Genomic DNA, 17,279 nt, shown 5'->3' on the forward strand with positions numbered 1-17,279 from the left:
TTCTCTTCTGAAAATAATGTTTGTTATGCGAGTTAGAGAAGTTATTACCTGTAAAGCAAACAGCCAACTCAGAAGTGGCAACTGCTATTATATTCGGAAGACACACTTCTATTCACTGGGTGGCTTATGTAAACATCACAACCATTTTATGAGGTTGGCTAACTATCCACATTTAAAAAAGAAAAGGAAGCAAACGAGGCTGAGGTTGGCAGAGCCATGTGCTCAGGTTACAAGCTAGCTGTGAGGAAGCTCTGATTTAAGGGCAGGTGTGCTTTAAATCTCAGGCCTCGTCTAAATATCACACCTGCCTAAAACCACCAATACAGCCTTCACAGCACCTAGCAGAGTGACCTGTCCCTGAACACCCAGCGATAAAATTGAAGGAGAATGTGAATGGACTTAGAACATTGTCATATGTAGTCTGGAATTTCTGGTACCTCATCAGAATCCTTGGTTCAGATAGAGGCTCCTAGCTTTTCCTGCAGTGGCAGATTGTCTGAAATCACAGTGAATTCCAAGAGTCAAGTTTGTAGCCCTAAAGTGAATTTGTTTCCCTGACCCAGGTCCCAGATCTTGGGAAACAAATTTATTTTAGAACAGAGCAGCTCTTGTGATGTTCGAATTGAGGTCTCCAGGAACAGCATCCCTGTTTTTTTTTTTGTTTTTGTTTTTTTTTTTTTTTGCATTCATGAGAAACATATTTATTTTTTAATTTGCAGCAGCACAATGCAAGGTACACTTTCTTACAGATGTTCACTCACTTACATCCCTATTCACTAATGTTGTTTCTCTTTTCTTTTCTATCCCTAAGGAACACCTCAGTGAACTGAGCAGGGTAAGGAACACCAATGGTATTTAAATTATTTTAAAAGTTTGTCCTTTCAAAAATATATTTTACATGCTACCCTTTATTGATTTCAGCAAAAAGAACTTCTGAGAGAAACACAGAATGATGAACCCAAGGTACCAAAATTTTTCTTTAAATAGTGTGGCCAAAAAAAAAAAATGTATTCTTGCAGTGGGAAAATTATTTAAGTTTAGAAAAAAGAAGTTTTTCTATGGCATTTATAGTTTCTTAGAACTTTTCAGATATTCCAAATGTGACTTCTGCTGAGAATTCTAAAGAATACTGATTTTATTGATGTTACTTTACACCTATGGGGAGATGAAACATTAGTATGAATGAATGGATGGATGAAGGAAGGGATGTGTGCTTGCATGGATGTGATTGTGGACTGGCCAATTGTTTGTTTGTTTTTTTTTTAATTAATTAATTAATTTATTTTTTTAATATATGAAATTTACTGTCAAATTGGTTTCCATACAACACCCAGTGCTCATCCCAAAAGGTGCCCTCCTCAATACCCATCACCCACCCTCCCCTCCCTCCCACCCCCCATCAACCCTCAGTTTGTTCTCAGTTTTTAACAGTCTCTTATGCTTTGGCTCTCTCCCACTCTAACCTCTTTTTTTTTTTTTTTTTTTTCCTTCCCCTCCCCCATGGGTTTCTGTTACGTTTCTCAGGATCCACATAAGAGTGAAACCATATGGTATCTGTCTTTCTCTGTATGGCTTATTTCACTTAGCATCACACTCTCCAGTTCCATCCACATTGCTACAAAAGGCCATATTTCATTTTTTCTCATTGTCACGTAGTATTCCATTGTGTATATAAACCACAATTTCTTTATCCATTCATCAGTTGATGGACATTTAGGCTCTTTCCATAATTTGGCTATTGTTGAGAGTGCTGCTATAAACATTGGGGTACAAGTGCCCCTGTGCATCAGTACTCCTGTATCCCTTGGATAAATTCCTAGCAGTGCTATTGCTGGGTCATAGGGTAGGTCTATTTTTAATTTTCTGAGGAACCTCCACACTGTTTTCCAGAGCGGCTGCACCAATTTGCATTCCCACCAACAGTGCAAGAGGGTTCCCGTTTCTCCACATCCTCTCCAGCATCTATAGTCTCCTGATTTGTTCATTTTGGCCACTCTGACTGGCGTGAGGTGATATCTGAGTGTGGTTTTAATTTGTATTTCCCTGATAAGGAGCGACGGTGAACATCTTTTCATGTGCCTGTTGGCCATCCGGATGTCTTCTTTAGAGAAGTGTCTATTCATGTTTTCTGCCCATTTCTTCACTGGGTTATTTGTTTTTCGGGTGTGGAGTTTGGTGAGCTCTTTATAGATTTTGGATACTAGCCCTTTGTCCGATATGTCATTTGCAAATATCTTTTCCCATTCCTTTGGTTGCCTTTTAGTTTTGTTGGCTGTTTCCTTTGCTTTGCAGAAGCTTTTTATCTTCATAAGGTCCCAGTAATTCACTTTTGCTTTTAATTCCTTTGCCTTTGGGGATGTGTCAAGTAAGAGATTGCTACGGCTGAGGTCAGAGAGGTCTTTTCCTGCTTTCTCCTCTAAGGTTTTGATGGTTTCCTGTCTCACATTCAGGTCCTTTATCCATTTTGAGTTTATTTTTGTGAATGGTGTGAGAAAGTGGTCTAGTTTCAACCTTCTGCATGTTGCTGTCCAGTTCTCCCAGCACCATTTGTTAAAGAGACTGTCTTTTTTCCATTGGATGTTCTTTCCTGCTTTGTCAAAGATGAGTTGGCCATACGTTTGTGGGTCTATTTCTGGGGTTTCTATTCTATTCCATTGGTCTATGTGTCTGTTTTTGTGCCAACAGCATCCCTGTTCTTATCCTCCTCGCTAGACCTTAAGAGCAGAAGCAAAAAGCAGAGCTGTCAGAAGTAGTTCTTGATCCTCCCTGCTCAGATTTGGAGATGTTGCCACATCCAGAAGCCACCACACTGTGTGATGGTGGGGGATCTGGGCCACCTTTGAGAAGAGGGAGCTGGGGTGGCCCAGAAGTATGTTGCTCAGGAACTTGCACTTGTGAGGGTGAGATCTGGGGGTAAGGGGTAACCAGCCAGAGGGTGGAAATTGTGTCCTGTTGTCAAAACTTAAAAATAGCCAGTTATTTTACCAGCAAATTGAGTTTATTTGGGAATAGCAGAGGAATTGCAATGAGGGACATGCAAACTATGGCAAACCATAGGCAAGTCCAAAGAGACAAAGGGAAGGTAAACTTTCACTAGGTTTTGGGAGGAAAATGGGGAAGGTTTGGAATAAAAGTCCATTGGAAAAGAACAAGAGTTTGCGGTTGTGGCACTTATTGGCTGCAAGCCAGTGGTTAGTACCTATTTGCTGGGTTGGGGAGGGATCTTCCGTCTTTTTCTTAAAAGTAGGAAATCGAATTCCTGTGTGCAAAGTAAGATGATTCTTAACCTTGTTCTTGCAGGAAAAGGAGCATGTGTGAGAGCTCCCCATTCAGGGCTTCCTGACTCCCATTTTAAATGAGGTTTCCTGCGTTTGTTTTGATACCACTCTTGCTAAATGGCCGTCATTCCCTTCATTCTTCACTGTTTACGGATGCTGCACTGCTCTCATACGTGTCCTTCACAAGTGACCATCACCACAAGTAACAATATTGACTTACCTTGAACTCAGAGAATCCTAAAATAAGGACTAATGAAGGCTTTCCTTGGTTATCTGCTACAGACTCTTAGAAGCTGTAAAGAAATTGGATGTTAGTGGTGACTTGTCAGGTGACACCTATTTTGTGGCAGAGCCAGGAGGAAAACACAGTGCAGTTCACTTTCTCACTGGTAAGTCATCAAAAGCATCTTATGAAAAGGACCCTTTGAGAAACTGTAACCCAGTGAAAGTTAATGAAAAATTCTTGCCTTAAAGCATTCCATAATCCTTTTATTGGGCTTTCTGTGGATTTTCTCTTTTAAGAGCTAAGCAATGTTACTAGGAAAATAGTTAAGTGATACAGCCTGAATATTTTGTTAATTTTAATGAAGGAGCAATGCCTTATCCTTCATGAACTTTATGCATTAAATGAATACTAGTTCTTGCGTTGTTTCTGTTATTCAGAAAAAAAAAAAAAAACCCACTAAGTTATCATTTAACCGCAGAAAAATTTGTTTAGCCAGTGAAAAGCTGTAGGTCTTAGGCCACACGATGTTTTCTGAGTCTTACATGGACATGTGTCTCTGCGCGTTCCTCCCCAGGCCTCCCAGCTGAGTCTGTATAGCCCTCTGCACTTTCCCAAGAGCAGCAGCATGAACACATCTCAGGTGAGCTCTTTATTCTTTCTCCACATTGCACTGTATTGATTTTATTTTATTTATTTATTTTTTAAAAATTTTTTATGTTTATTTATTTTTGAGATAGAAACAGAGCATGAATGGGGGAGGGGCAGAGAGAGAGAGACACACACAAAATCTGAAACAGGCTCCAGGCTCTGAGCTGTCAGCACAGACCCCGACGTGGGGCTCGAACCCACCAACCGTGAGATCATGACCCGAGATGAAGTCAGACGCTTAACCTACTGAGCCACCCAGGCGCCCCAGCACTGTATTGATTTTAATGGGGCTTATAAGGGTCTGTACATTAGATGGAAAAAGAGAAATAGGGATAAAGCTAGTTTTGGGAGAAAATACACAGTTTCAATATTAGCTCTTAATGTTTGTTGTTGGTTCTGGGTAGGTAACCTTTGTTGATGATTATATTCCCTCCAGTTACCAGTTGGGTTAGATTTCAGTTGAGTCATGAATGTGCTTTGAATTATATTGAGAATTTTTTCTATATCTATTGAAATAAAGACATAGCTTGTTTCCTTTAATCTGTAAGTATTGTGAATAGCATTATGAATTTTTAAATATTGTCGATTTCCTGTACACACCCTTGCTGGTGAATTGCTTGTATACATGTTGGCTGTGATCTTTCTGCTGGTACTTATTTCTGTATCGTAATTTAGGTGAGCCTAATTTTTCATGTGTTCCTTTCCAATTTTGGTGTTGTGGTTATATTAGCCTATAAGTATAGGACACATTTTTACTTATTTTTTTTCTTTGGCTAATGTTTTTCCCCCTGTATTTTATATGAGAAAAATTGCCTGTTATTGGTGGGGGGATTTTTATGTGAAGATTTTGAATATCAAATCAGTTTATTAAATGGTCATAAGTCTCCTATGTCTCTTACCATGTGTCTTTCAAAGAGCAGAAGTGTTTTTAATCAACTTTTCAAAATCTTTAATCTTTTTGCTTTTATTATTTATGCTTTTTTTTGGTCTTGGTCATATGTAAAAAATCTTTTCCTAAGCCAAAGTCACAAAGATTTCCTCTCCGGTTTCTAGAAGTTTTATAGGTCTATGATCATTTTGAGTTCATTTTTTCTTATGGCACAAGGGATAGGCCAAGATTATTTATTTAGTTTTGTTTACATAGTCTGACATTTGTTGCAAATGTCGTTTGCGTTGTTGTTGCAAATGTTGTTTACGTATGTCTAACATTTGTTGCAAAGAATACACCTTCTCCACTGAATTCCTTTGGCACCTCTTTTGGGAATTATTTGACTTTATATTCTTTGTGGTTCTGTTTCTGGAATCCGTATTCTCTTCTTATCTGTGTTAGTCCTTTTGCTAACATCATACTGCCTAGATTACTGTTGTTTCAAGAGAAGTTTTTTGTTTTTTGTTTTAATTTTTCAATGTTTATTTTTGAGAGAGAGACACACACAGTGTGAGCAGGGGAGGGGCAAAACGAGAGAGAGAAACAGAATCTGAAGCAGGCTCAGGCTCTGAGCTGTCAGCACAGAGCCTGATACAGGGCTCAAACTCATGAACCATGAGATCATGAATCATGAGACCTGAGCTGAAGTTGGATGCTTAACCAGCTGAACCACCCAGGCGCCCCTAAGATAAGTCTTGAAATCAGTAATGTGAATCCCCCAAACTTTTTTCATAATTGATTGGATATTGGATATTCTAAGTCCCCCTTTACCTCTTCATATAAGTTTTAGAATCTGGCTTCTTTCTGTCTTCAAAATTTGCTCTGATTATGTATGTGATTGCAATGATTATATACATCAGTTTTAGACCTCCCTTTTGTGTTTCAAAATCATGTAACCAACAATGCAGTGTAAAATTCCATCTGTGTATTCATATATATATATATATATATGTATTAAATTTACATCCAAGTTAGCATATAGTGCAACAATGATTTCAGGAGTAGATTCCTTAATGCCCCTTACGCATTTAGCCCATCCCCTCCCACAACCCCTCCAGTAACCCTCTGTTCTCCATATTTAAGAGTGTCTTATGTTTTAATGTTTACTTATTTTTGAGAGAGACAGAGACAGAATGCAAGTGTGGGTTAGGGGCAGAGAGAGAGGGAGACACAGAATCCGAACCAGGCTCCAGGCTCTCAGCTGTCAGCACAGAGCCCGACCCAGGGCTCGAACCCACGAGTTGTGAGACCATGACCTGAGCCAAAGTCGGACACTCAATAAGCCACCCAGGTGCCCCTAGAGTCTTTTATGTTTTGTAACCCTCCCTGTTTTTATATTATTTTCGCTTCCCTTCCCTTATGTTCATCTGTTTTGTATCTTAAAGTCCTCATATGAGTGAGGTCATATGATATTTGTCTTTCTCTGCCTAATTTTGCTTAGCATAATTCTAGTGTAAGATAATGATAGGGCCATAATAGGCATACTTTATAAAATTTTGTTTTAAATTCTCAACAGTAAACATAATATGTATTAGTTTTCCAAGGCATTTTCCATATTACTGGTTTTTGAGCCCCTCAGATTGAATAGAAAGTGTATTATTACAGGTATCAGTGTCATTCAAGGACGTGACTGTGGAGGTCACCCAGGAGGAGTGGCACCAGATGGACCCTGCTCAAAGAACCCTATACAGAGATGTGATGCTGGAGAACTACAGCCACCTGGTCTCATTGGGTGAGCAGAACTTACCATGTGATTTCCTCAAGAATGCAATTCTGTTTTCTCCTTCCTTTTTAATTTTTAAATTGTATTGGGGTATAATTAACAGAGTAAAAGTCAGTAGCTTTAAGTGTATAATTGTGAGTTTTAGAGATGCCTGTAGGTGATTACTACCACCAAATAATGATAAAATATTGCTGTTACTCCAAAAAGTTTCCTTGTAGGTATTTGTAGTCATTTTTTCCTGATCCCTCTCCCTGGCTCTGTCAACCAGTGATCTACTTTCTATCGCAATAGTTTTTTCCTGTTAGAATTTTATATACATCATATAGTATTTACTTTTTTCTTCTTTCATGTAGATTTTGGGATTTATGCATGTTTTTGTACGGATCATTTTTTTATTCCTAACTAGTATGCCTTTGCATGCATCTACCACAGTTTATCTTCCATGTATATCCCAGTTGATAGAATAGAGGTTTTTTCCTTTTGGGCTATTAGGAATAAAGTTGCTCTGTCCATTTAGGTATGAGTCTTCGTGTAGACATTTGTTTTCATTTCTCCTGTGTAAATACCCAGAAGTATGGTGCTATTGGTCTTAGAGTAACTTCATAAGAAACTGCCAGATATTTCCAGTGTGACTGTGCCAGTTTGCATACCCTTTAGGGGTGTATGTATCATAGTTCTAGTTGCTCCACATCTTCACCAACATTTGGTATTGTAAGTTTTTTTTTTTTTTTTTTTATTTAAGATTCTAGTGGGTGTCTTTGTATCTTACTGGGTTTTAATTTGCATTTTTCTGATAATTAATGAAGTTGAACATCTTTTAATGGGCTTTGTGGCTATTCATATATTTTCCTTTTTCAGGTCTGTTTAAATCTTTAGCCCATTCTTTAAAAATTAGGGTGTTTCTTTTATTCTTTTTGGTCTTAACTGAGGTGGAAGAATTCTTCATGTAATCTAGATATAAGACCATTATCAGATAAATACTTTGTTAACGTTTTCTACCTATCGTATGCTTTTTCTAATTTTTTTAATAGTGTCTTGGAAGAGCAGAGTTTTTCATTAGTTTTTAAATGTATCGTTGGTTTTTCTTTTATATTTTATGGTTTTTGTATCTTTTTAAAGAAAGTTTTACCTAATCTAAGGTCAGTAAAATTTCCTCCTATGTTTTCTTGTTTCCTCCTATGTTTTCTTCCTCCTATGTTTTCTTTAATTTCTCCATATGATGTGAAATAAGAGTTGTGGTTCATTTTTTGCATTTCTATATCTAGTTATGTTGACACCATTTTCTGGAAGATTACTTTTCCATTCAACTGCCTTGGCACCTTTGTCAAAGACAAATTGACCACATTTCTGTAGTTCTAGATCTGGAGTCTGTTCTGTTTAATGGGTCTGTTTGAATATAGCACACCTTGATTATGTAGCTTTGTGAAAACTTACCAAATATTGAATATTTAGTTCTCCAAATATGTTTTTCATTTCAAAATTATTTGGATTATTGTAAATTCTTTGTTGTTTCCATGTAAATTGTATTTTTCTTAAGTTTATTTATTTTGGGGGGAGAGCAGGGGGAGAGGCAGAGTAGGTGGAGGTGGGGAGGAGAGAGAAAGAATGAATCCCAAGCAAGCTCCACGCTGTCAGTGCAGAGCCCAACAAGGGGCTTGATCCCAGGAACTGTGAGATTATGACCTGAGCTGAAATCAAGAGTCAGATGCTTAACCAACTAGGGCACCCAGGCGCCCCTCCATATAAATTTTAGAATCTCCTGTCCATTTTTTCTAAAACTTTGCTTAAAATTCTGGTTGAGATAGTCTTGGGTCTTTAGGATAGTCTGGGAAGGATTTATATTTTAACAATATGGAGTCTTTAGGAGCGCCTGGGTGGCTCAGTAGGTTAAGTGTCTGGCTCTTGATTTCAGCTCAGGTCATGATTTCATGGTTCGTGGGACTGAGCCCTGCATCGAGTTCTTCACTGACAGCATGGAGCCTACTTGGGTTTTTCTCTCTCTGCCCCTTCCCCACTTTCTCTCTCTGTCAAAATAAATAAACATTTTAAAAAATACTATAAAAACATAAAACAATATTGAGTTTTCTGATACCGTGGGTTTAGTTCCAGACCATTGAAACAAAGTGAATATTGAAATAATTTGAGTCCAAATAGTTAGATTGATTTTTTTCAAATTCAGAATGAATTTTTTGGTTTCCCAGTGCATATAAAAGTTTACGTTCACATTATGCTATAATTTATTAAGTGTGCAGTAGCATTAGGTCCAAAAACAATGCACATACTTTTATTAAAAAATACTTCATTGCTAAAAATCACTAGCCATCATCTGAGCTTTTTGCCAGTGGTGAGTCTTGCCTTGATATTGATGGCTGTTGACTGGTCAGGGTGATTGGTAGTGAAGGTGGGGGTGGCTGTGGCAATTTCTTAAAATAATGCAACAATGAAGTTTGCCACATTGATTGATTCTTCCTTTCATGAATGATTCCCTGTAGCATGTGATGCTGTCTGATAGCATTTTTACCCATCATAGAACTTTTTTCAAAATTAGAGTCCATCCTCTCAAACCCTGCTACTGCTTATCAACAAAGTTTATGTAATACTCTAATTTTTTTTCATGCTAACAATTTTCACAGTATCTTCACTGGGAATAGATTCCATCTCAAGAAACCACTGTCTTTGCAAATCCATAAGAAGCAATTCCTCATTGTTCAAACAATTCAGTCACATCTTCAGGCTCCACTTCTAATCCCAGTTCTCTTGCTGTTTCTACCACATATGCAGTGACTTCCTCCACTGAAGTCCTGAACCCCACAAAGTCATCCATAAGAGTTGGAATGAAATTCTTCCAGACACTTCTGCTAGCTTCAAATTTTTATTCTGCAGCTTCCTTACCTTTTTCAGGTTTCATAGAATTGAAGAGAGTTAGGGCTTTGCCCTTGATTAAGCTTTGGCTTAAAGGAATGTTGTACCTGATTTGATGATCTATCCAGACCACTCAAGCTTTTTCCATATCAGCAATAAGGTGGTTTCACTTTCTTATTCATTTTGTTTGCTGGAGTCTCACTTTTCATTTCTTTCAAAAACATTCCCTCTGCATTTGTAGCTTGGCCGACTGTTGGGCACAAAAGGCCCAGCTTTGGGGCGTCTGGGTGGCTCAGTCGGTTAAGCGGCCAACTTCGGCTCAGGTCATGATCTCACGGTCCGTGAGTTCGAGCCCCGCGTCGGGCTCTGTGCTGACAGCTCAGAGCCTGGAGCCTGTTTCAGATTCTGTGTCTCTCTCTGTCTGACTCTCCCCTGTTCATGCTCTGTCTCTCCCTGTCTCAAAAATAAATAAAACGTTAAAAAAAATTAAAAAAAAAAAAAAAAAAGGCCCAGCTTTCAGCTTATCTCAGCTTTTGATTTGCCTTCCCCACTAAGTTTAATCTTTCCTTGCTTTTGATTTAAAATGAGAGATGTGCAACTCCTCCCTTTACTTGAGCACTTAGAAGCCATTGTAGAATTATTAATTGGCCTAATTTTAATATTGTTGTGTCTCAGGAAATAAGGAGGCCTGAGGAGAGAGAAAGAGATGGGGAATGGCCAGGTAGTAGAGCAGTCACAATGCACATTTATGGAATAAGTTCTCCATTTTACATGGTTGTGGTGCTCCCAAACAATTAGAATAGTAACATCGAAGATCATTGATCACACAATCGCAGTTACAGATATAATAATAATGAATGAAAAAATTTGAAATATTGTGAGAATTACCAAAGTGTGACACAGAGACATGGAGTGAGCAAATGCTATTGAAAAAAATTGTGTCGATAGAGTTGCCTGATGCAGGGTTGCCACAGGTCTTCAATTTGTAAAAATTTCAGTATCTGCAAAGCATAATAAACGAGGTATGCCTGTATCTTTCCCTTTATTTACGCCTTTAATTTTTTTTGGAGTGACAGATAGCTTTCATTGTACTTGTTTTCTGCATATTTGGTAGATGGGTTTCATGACTTTGATGATGATATAAATGGCATTTATTTTATAATTTGGTTTTCCAGTTGTTGGATGTAAATAGAAATCCAGTTGCTTTATGTATATTTACATTGTGTGTTGTAACTTTGCTAATCTTATTTATTCCAGTAGATTTTTTGGAGCTTCCCAAGGATGTTTTACATACACAATTATGTTATCTTGTGAAAAAGGATAAGTTCATTTTGAAACTGTATGCCTTTTATTTTTTTCTTTAATAACTATGGGATTACCAAATATACCATTAAATACAAGTGGTGAGAGAAGATATTCATGTCTTGTTTCTAATCTTAGAGGTAAAGAATTCATTCTTCGTTGTGGCATAATTAACTGTTTTTTTTATAGCTGTGCTTTATCAGTTTAAGGAAGTTCTGTAGTCTGCTGGAATTTTCTAAAAGATTTGTTTTAATCATTGTGGAATTTGTCTAATATTCTTTCTGTATCTATTAGAATAATCACATGAGTTTTCTTTTTTTATCCAGGTAGTATTCTGAATTACATAAATTTTGGAACGTTCAACCAACCTTGAATTCCTAGGATGAATCCCACTTGTTCATAACTTTTTATAGGTTTTCTGCACCAATATATTGAAATTTTTAAAAAATTGTAGTTCCATATAGTTACAGTTACGTTAGTTTCCAGTGTACAATATACTGATTCAGCAATTCCATCAATCATCCATTGCTCGTCATTACAGATGAACCTCTTAATCCCCTTCACCTTTTTCACCCATATACCTACTGACCTCCCTTCTGGTAACCATCAGTTTGTTCTCTACAGTTAAGGGTAGTTTGTCTTGGTTTGTCTCTTTTTTTTGTTTTGTTTCTTAAATTCTTCATATGAGTGAAATCATGTGGTATTTGTCTTTCTTTGACTTATTTTGCTTCACGTTATACACTAACTCCATCCATGTCGTTGTAAATGGCAAGATTTCATTTTTTTTTTAAGCCTGATTAATATTGCATCATGCATATATACCACATCTTGTCCATCTGTCAATGAACACTTGGGCTGTTTCCATAATTTGGCTATTGTAAATAATGCTGCTATAAAGGGATGCATGTGTTCCTCTGAATTAGTGTTTTAATATTTTTGTTTTGAGAGAGGGAGGGAGAGTGTGAGTGGAGGAGGGATAGAGGAAGAGGGACAGAATCTTAAGCAGACTCCACACCCAGTGGAGGGAGAGATCATGACCTGAGCCAAAATCAAGAGTCTGACGCTCAACTGACTGAGCCACCCAGGTGCCCCAGTATTTTAATAATTTGAAGTAAATACCAGTAATGTGATTACTGGATTGTAAAATAGTTCTATTTTTTAAAAATAATTTTTAATGTTTATTTCTGAGAGAGAGAGGGAATGAGAGAGAGAGCGAGCAAGCATGAGCAGAGGAGGGGAAGAAAGAGAGGGAGACACAGAATCCGAAGCAGGAAGAAAGAGAGGGAGACACAGAATCCGAAGCAGTCTCAAGGCTCTGAGCTGTCAGCACAGACCCCGATATGGGGCTCGAACTTGTGAACTGCGAGATCATGATCTGAGCTGAAGTGAGGTGCCACCCAGGCGCCCCCAAAATAGTCCTATTTTTAACTTTTGAGGAAATTCTATTCTGTTTTCCTCAGTGGCTACACCAGTTTGCATTCCTGAAAGCAGTGCAAGAGGGTTACCCTTTCTCCACATGTTCACCAACACTTGTTGCCTGTGTTTTTGATTTTAGCCATTCTGACAGTTGTGATGTCATATTGTAGTTTTGATTTGCATTTCCCTAATGATGAGAGATGTTGAGCATCTTTTCAGTGTCTGTTGGCCATCTGGATATCTTCTTTCGACAAATGTCAGTTCATGTTTTTGTCCATTTTTTAATTGGATTATTTGGTTTTTTGGGTGTTGAATCGTGTAAGTTCTTCATATATTTTGGATGCTAACCCTTTTTCAGATATATCATTTACAAATATTTTCTGTTCTGTAGGTTGCCTTTTAGTTTTGTTGATTGTTTCCTTTGCTGTGCAGAAGCTTTTTATTTTGATGTAGTCCTAGTAGTTTATTTTTGCTTTTATTTCCTTTGCCTCAGGAAATGTATTTAGGAAAATGTTGCTACAGCTGATGTCAGAGACGTTACTGCCTATGCACTATTCTAGGATTTTGATGGTTTAATGGTCTTTAATCCATTTTGAGTTTGTTTCTGTGTATGGTATAAGAAAGTGGTCCAGTTTCATTCTTTTGCATGTTGCTCTCTAGTTTTCCCAACACCATTTGTTGAAGAGACTGTCTTTTTCCCATTGGATATTCCTTTTTGCTTTGTTGAAGATAATTGGCCATGTAATTGTGGGTTTATTTCTGGGTTTTCTGTTCTGTTCCATTAATTTATGTATCTGTTTTTATGCCAGTGTCATTGTTTTGGGACTACAGCTTTGTAATGTAACTTGAAATCTGGAATTGTGATTCCTCTAGCTTTGCTTTTCTTTCTTTTTTTTTTTTTAATTGTTTTAAATGTTTATTTATTTCTGAGACCAAGAGAGACAGAGCATGAGAGGGGGAGGGGCACAGAGAGAGGGAGACACAGAATCCGAAGCAGGCTCCAGGCTCTGAGCTGTCAGCATAGAGCCCGATGCGGGGCCCGAACTCGCAAACCGTGAGATCATGACCTGAGCCAAAGTCGGTCGCTCAACCGACTGAGCCACCCAGGTGCCCATGTCTGTGCTTTTATTTTTCATGATTGATTTGGCTATTCAGCATCTTGTTTGGTTCCACACAAATTTTAGGATTGTTTGTTCTAATTTTGTGAAAAATTCTATTGGTATTTTGATAGGGATTGCATTAAATGTGTAGATTGCTTCGAGTAGTATAGACATTTTAACAATATTTGTTCTTCCAACGTGAACATGGGATGTCTTTCCATTTCTTTGTGTTGTTTTGAATTTCTTTCATCAGTATTCTATAGTTTTCATACTACAGGTGTTTCACTTCTCTGCTTAGGTTTATTCCTAGGTGTCTTGTTAGTTTTGGTACAATTGTAAGTGGAGTTGTTTTCTTAATTTCTCTTTCTGCTGCTTTATTATTAGCGTATGGAAATGTGACAGATTTATGGCCTAATTTGTGATCTGTTCTGGAGAATGTTCCATGTGCGTTTGAAAAGAATGTATTCTGCTGTTTTAAGATGGAATGTGCTGAATATGTTTGTTAAATCCATCTGGTCCAGTGTGTCATTCAAAGCCATTGTTTCCTTGCTGATTTTCTGTTTGGATGATCTGTCCATCAATGTAAGTGGGGTGTTAAAGTCCCCTGTTATTATTGTATTACTATCAATGAGTTCCTTTACATTTGTTATTAACTGTTTTATGTATTTGGATTATCTCATGTTGGGTACATCAATATTTACAGTTGTTATATCTTGTTGGATTGACCCCTTTATTATTATATAGTGTTCTTCTTTGTCTCATGTTATAGTCTTTGTTTTAAGGTCTATTTTGTCTGATACAGGTATTGCAACTCTGGCTTTCTTTTGAGATCCATTTACATGATAAACGTTTCTCCATCCCGTTGCTTTCAATCTGCAGGTGTCTTTCAGTCTGAATGTGTCTCTTGTCAGCAGCATATAGGTGGGTCTCTTTTCTGCTCTGTCACCCTATGTCTTTTTTTTTTTTAAGTAATCTCTATCCCCAATGTGGGGCTCAAACTTATGACCCCACAATTAAGAGTCACATGATCTATGACTAAACCAGCCAGGTGCCACTCACTCTGTCTTTTAATTGGAGTATTTAGTTCATTTACATTCAGAGATTAATTATTGAGAAATACATATTCATTGCCATTTTGTTACTTATTTTTTTAGTTGTTTTTATAGATTTTCTCTGATTTTTCTTCTCTTGCTGTCTTTCATACATTGTTGACTTTCTTTAGTGATATACTTGGATTCCTTTCTCTTTGTTCTTTGCATGCCTATTACTGGTTTTTGTTTTGTTGTTAACATTAGTTTGTATATAACATCTTCTGCATATACCAGTTTATATTAAGTTGATAACTGTTTAAGTTTGAACCCATTCTTTACTCTTCTCCTCTCCATGTTTTAGATATATGTTGTCATATTTTACATCCTTTGGTTAATGAATACCTTGACTGATTTTCACAAAAATAATTGTTTTTCCTGTTTATGCATATTTTACTTTTCATGTTGTCAGTTATGGTCTTTCTTTTCCACTCATAATGTCCCCTTTGATATTTTTTGGTAAGGCTGGTTTAGTGGTCATGAACTCCTTTAGTTTTTGTTTGTCTTAGAAACTCTTTATCTTTCCTTCTATTCTGAATGATAGGCTTGCTGGATAGAGTATTATTTAAAAAAAATTTTTTTTAATGTTTGGTTTTGAGAGAGACAGAGTGCAAGTGGTGGAGCAGCAGAGAGAGAGGGAGACAAAGAATCCAAAGCAGGCTCCAGGCTCTGAGCTGTCAGCACAGAGCTGATGCAGGGCTCAAACTCACGAACCACGAGGTCATGACTGAGCTGAACTCGGACACTTAACCGACTGAGCCACCCAGGCACCTTTGGATAGAGTATTCTTGACTGCACGTGTTTCCTCTTTCAGCACTTTTGAATATATCATGCTACTCCCTTTCCTTCTATTGAAAATCCACTGATATCCTTATGAGGTTTCCGTTATATGTAACTGTGTCCTTTTCTTTGCTGATTTTAAAACGTTTTCTTTATCACTGCTTTTTGCCGGTTTAATTACTATGTGTCTTGGTGTGGGTCTCCTTTGATTTTGTTGGGTCATCTCTGTGCCTTCTGGATCTGGATATGTCTTTCCTTCCCAGATTAGGGAAGTTTTCAGCTATTATTTCTTAAATAAATTTTCTGCTCTCTTTTCTCTCTTCTTCTGGGATCTGTATAATATGAACGTTATTACTCTTTTTTTAAAAAAAAAAATTTTTTTAACATTTATTTATTTTTGAGACAGAGAGAGACAGAGCATGAATGGGGTAGAGTCAGAGAGAGAGGGAGACACAGAATCTGAAACAGGCTCCAGGCTCTGAGCGGTCAGCACAGAGCCTGACGCGGGGCTTGAACTCACGAACCGCGAGATCATGACCTGAGCCGAAGTCGGACGCTTAACCGACTGAGCCACCCAGGCGCCCCCAACATTATTACTCTTGATGCAGTCACTGAGTTCCCTGAGACTGTTTGCGATTTGCATAAATTTGTTTACTCTTTTTTGCTTTGCTTTCTATTAGTCTGTTTTCCAGGTCATTAATTCATTTCTCTGCTTCATGTAGTCTATTCTTTTTTTTTTTTTTAATTTTTTTAAATGTTTTTATTTATTTTTGAGACAGAGAGAGACAGAGCATGAGCAGGAGAAGGGCAGAGAGAGAGGGAGACACAGAATCTGAAGCAGGCTTCAGGCTCTGAGCTGTCAGCACAGAGCCCGACGCGGGGCTCGAACTCACAAACTGTGAGATCATGACCTGAGCCGAAGTCGGACGCTCAACCGACTGAGCTATCCAGGCGCCACCCCCCCCCCCCCATGTAGTCTGTTCTGTCAAGTGTATTTTTAATTCCATTTATTGTGTTCTTTATCTCTGGTTCTTTTTTTATCTCTGTGTTAAGGATTTCACTGATGTCCTCCACTCTTTTCTCAAGTCCATTGAGTATCTTTTTGATCATTACTTTAAATTCTCTATCTGGTAATTTACTTAATATGTGTTTTTCTTAGGTCTCTTGTGGTTTGGTCCTGTTCTTTCACCTGGGACATGTTTCTTTGTCTCCTCATTTTGTCTAACTCTTTCTGTCTGTTTCTGTGTGTTAGGAAAGTCATCTAGGTCTGTTGTTCTTGAGGGTAATGGCCTTACGAAGAAGAGGTTTTGTATTCCCTGGCAGTGGAGGGCCCTCTGTTCCCCAGGACCCAGTGTCTCAGGGCATGTCTCCTATGTGTGTTGTATGTACTCAGCTATTGAGTCCTGGCCTTTTTACTTCAGTTTATTGTTTGTATAGGCTCTCTTTGCCTGTTGTAGGCAGTGTTTAGTCCCCAGCAGAAGGGTGTATTTTAGCTAGCTGTGCTCTGGTCTGCTTGTGAAATGAGACCAGTCCCTGCCCCACTGGGAATGAGGTCCCACAAAATGGCAGGTCTTTTGGAGGATGGGGCCTGGAGCTCCAGCACTGAGGTGAGTGTGACTGGGAATGGAGAAGATACAATATTACATTTGTGACATCTCCTCTGAGGAGATTTATTTTACACACTTATTCAGGACATACAGATACTCATAAAAGAGCTGACAAAAAGGAATGAGCTACTCTTCCATATTTTTTAAAAGCCCTACCATCTCTGTTAAATTCTTGGGAATTATTAGCTCTTTGCACTCTCCACACCTCAACATTAAAAAGAGCTGAACATGTTTTGGTTTGTTTTTTTCTGGTGACAACATCTTCCTCTTAACAGTTTTACTGAAGTTTGTTTATAATATTAGTCACAAATTATCCCAATT

General features: G+C 37.9%; 1 protein-coding gene across 1 annotated transcript in view; it reads left to right on the forward strand.

Moving 5' to 3' along the window:
• Window positions 1-17,279, forward strand: part of LOC132663506 (uncharacterized) — a 41,340-nt gene that overhangs the window by 526 nt on the left and 23,535 nt on the right. The window contains 5 exon segments of the mRNA XM_078436876.2: window positions 812-835; window positions 922-963; window positions 3,561-3,667; window positions 4,079-4,144; window positions 6,686-6,812. Coding sequence (XP_078293002.1) covers window positions 3,587-3,667; window positions 4,079-4,144; window positions 6,686-6,812 — 274 coding nt within the window. The 5' untranslated portion in view covers window positions 812-835; window positions 922-963; window positions 3,561-3,586.

This window comes from Panthera onca, chromosome D4, assembly GCF_046562875.1.
Source record: "Panthera onca isolate mPanOnc1 chromosome D4, mPanOnc1 haplotype 2, whole genome shotgun sequence".
Taxonomy (NCBI): domain Eukaryota; kingdom Metazoa; phylum Chordata; class Mammalia; order Carnivora; family Felidae; genus Panthera; species Panthera onca.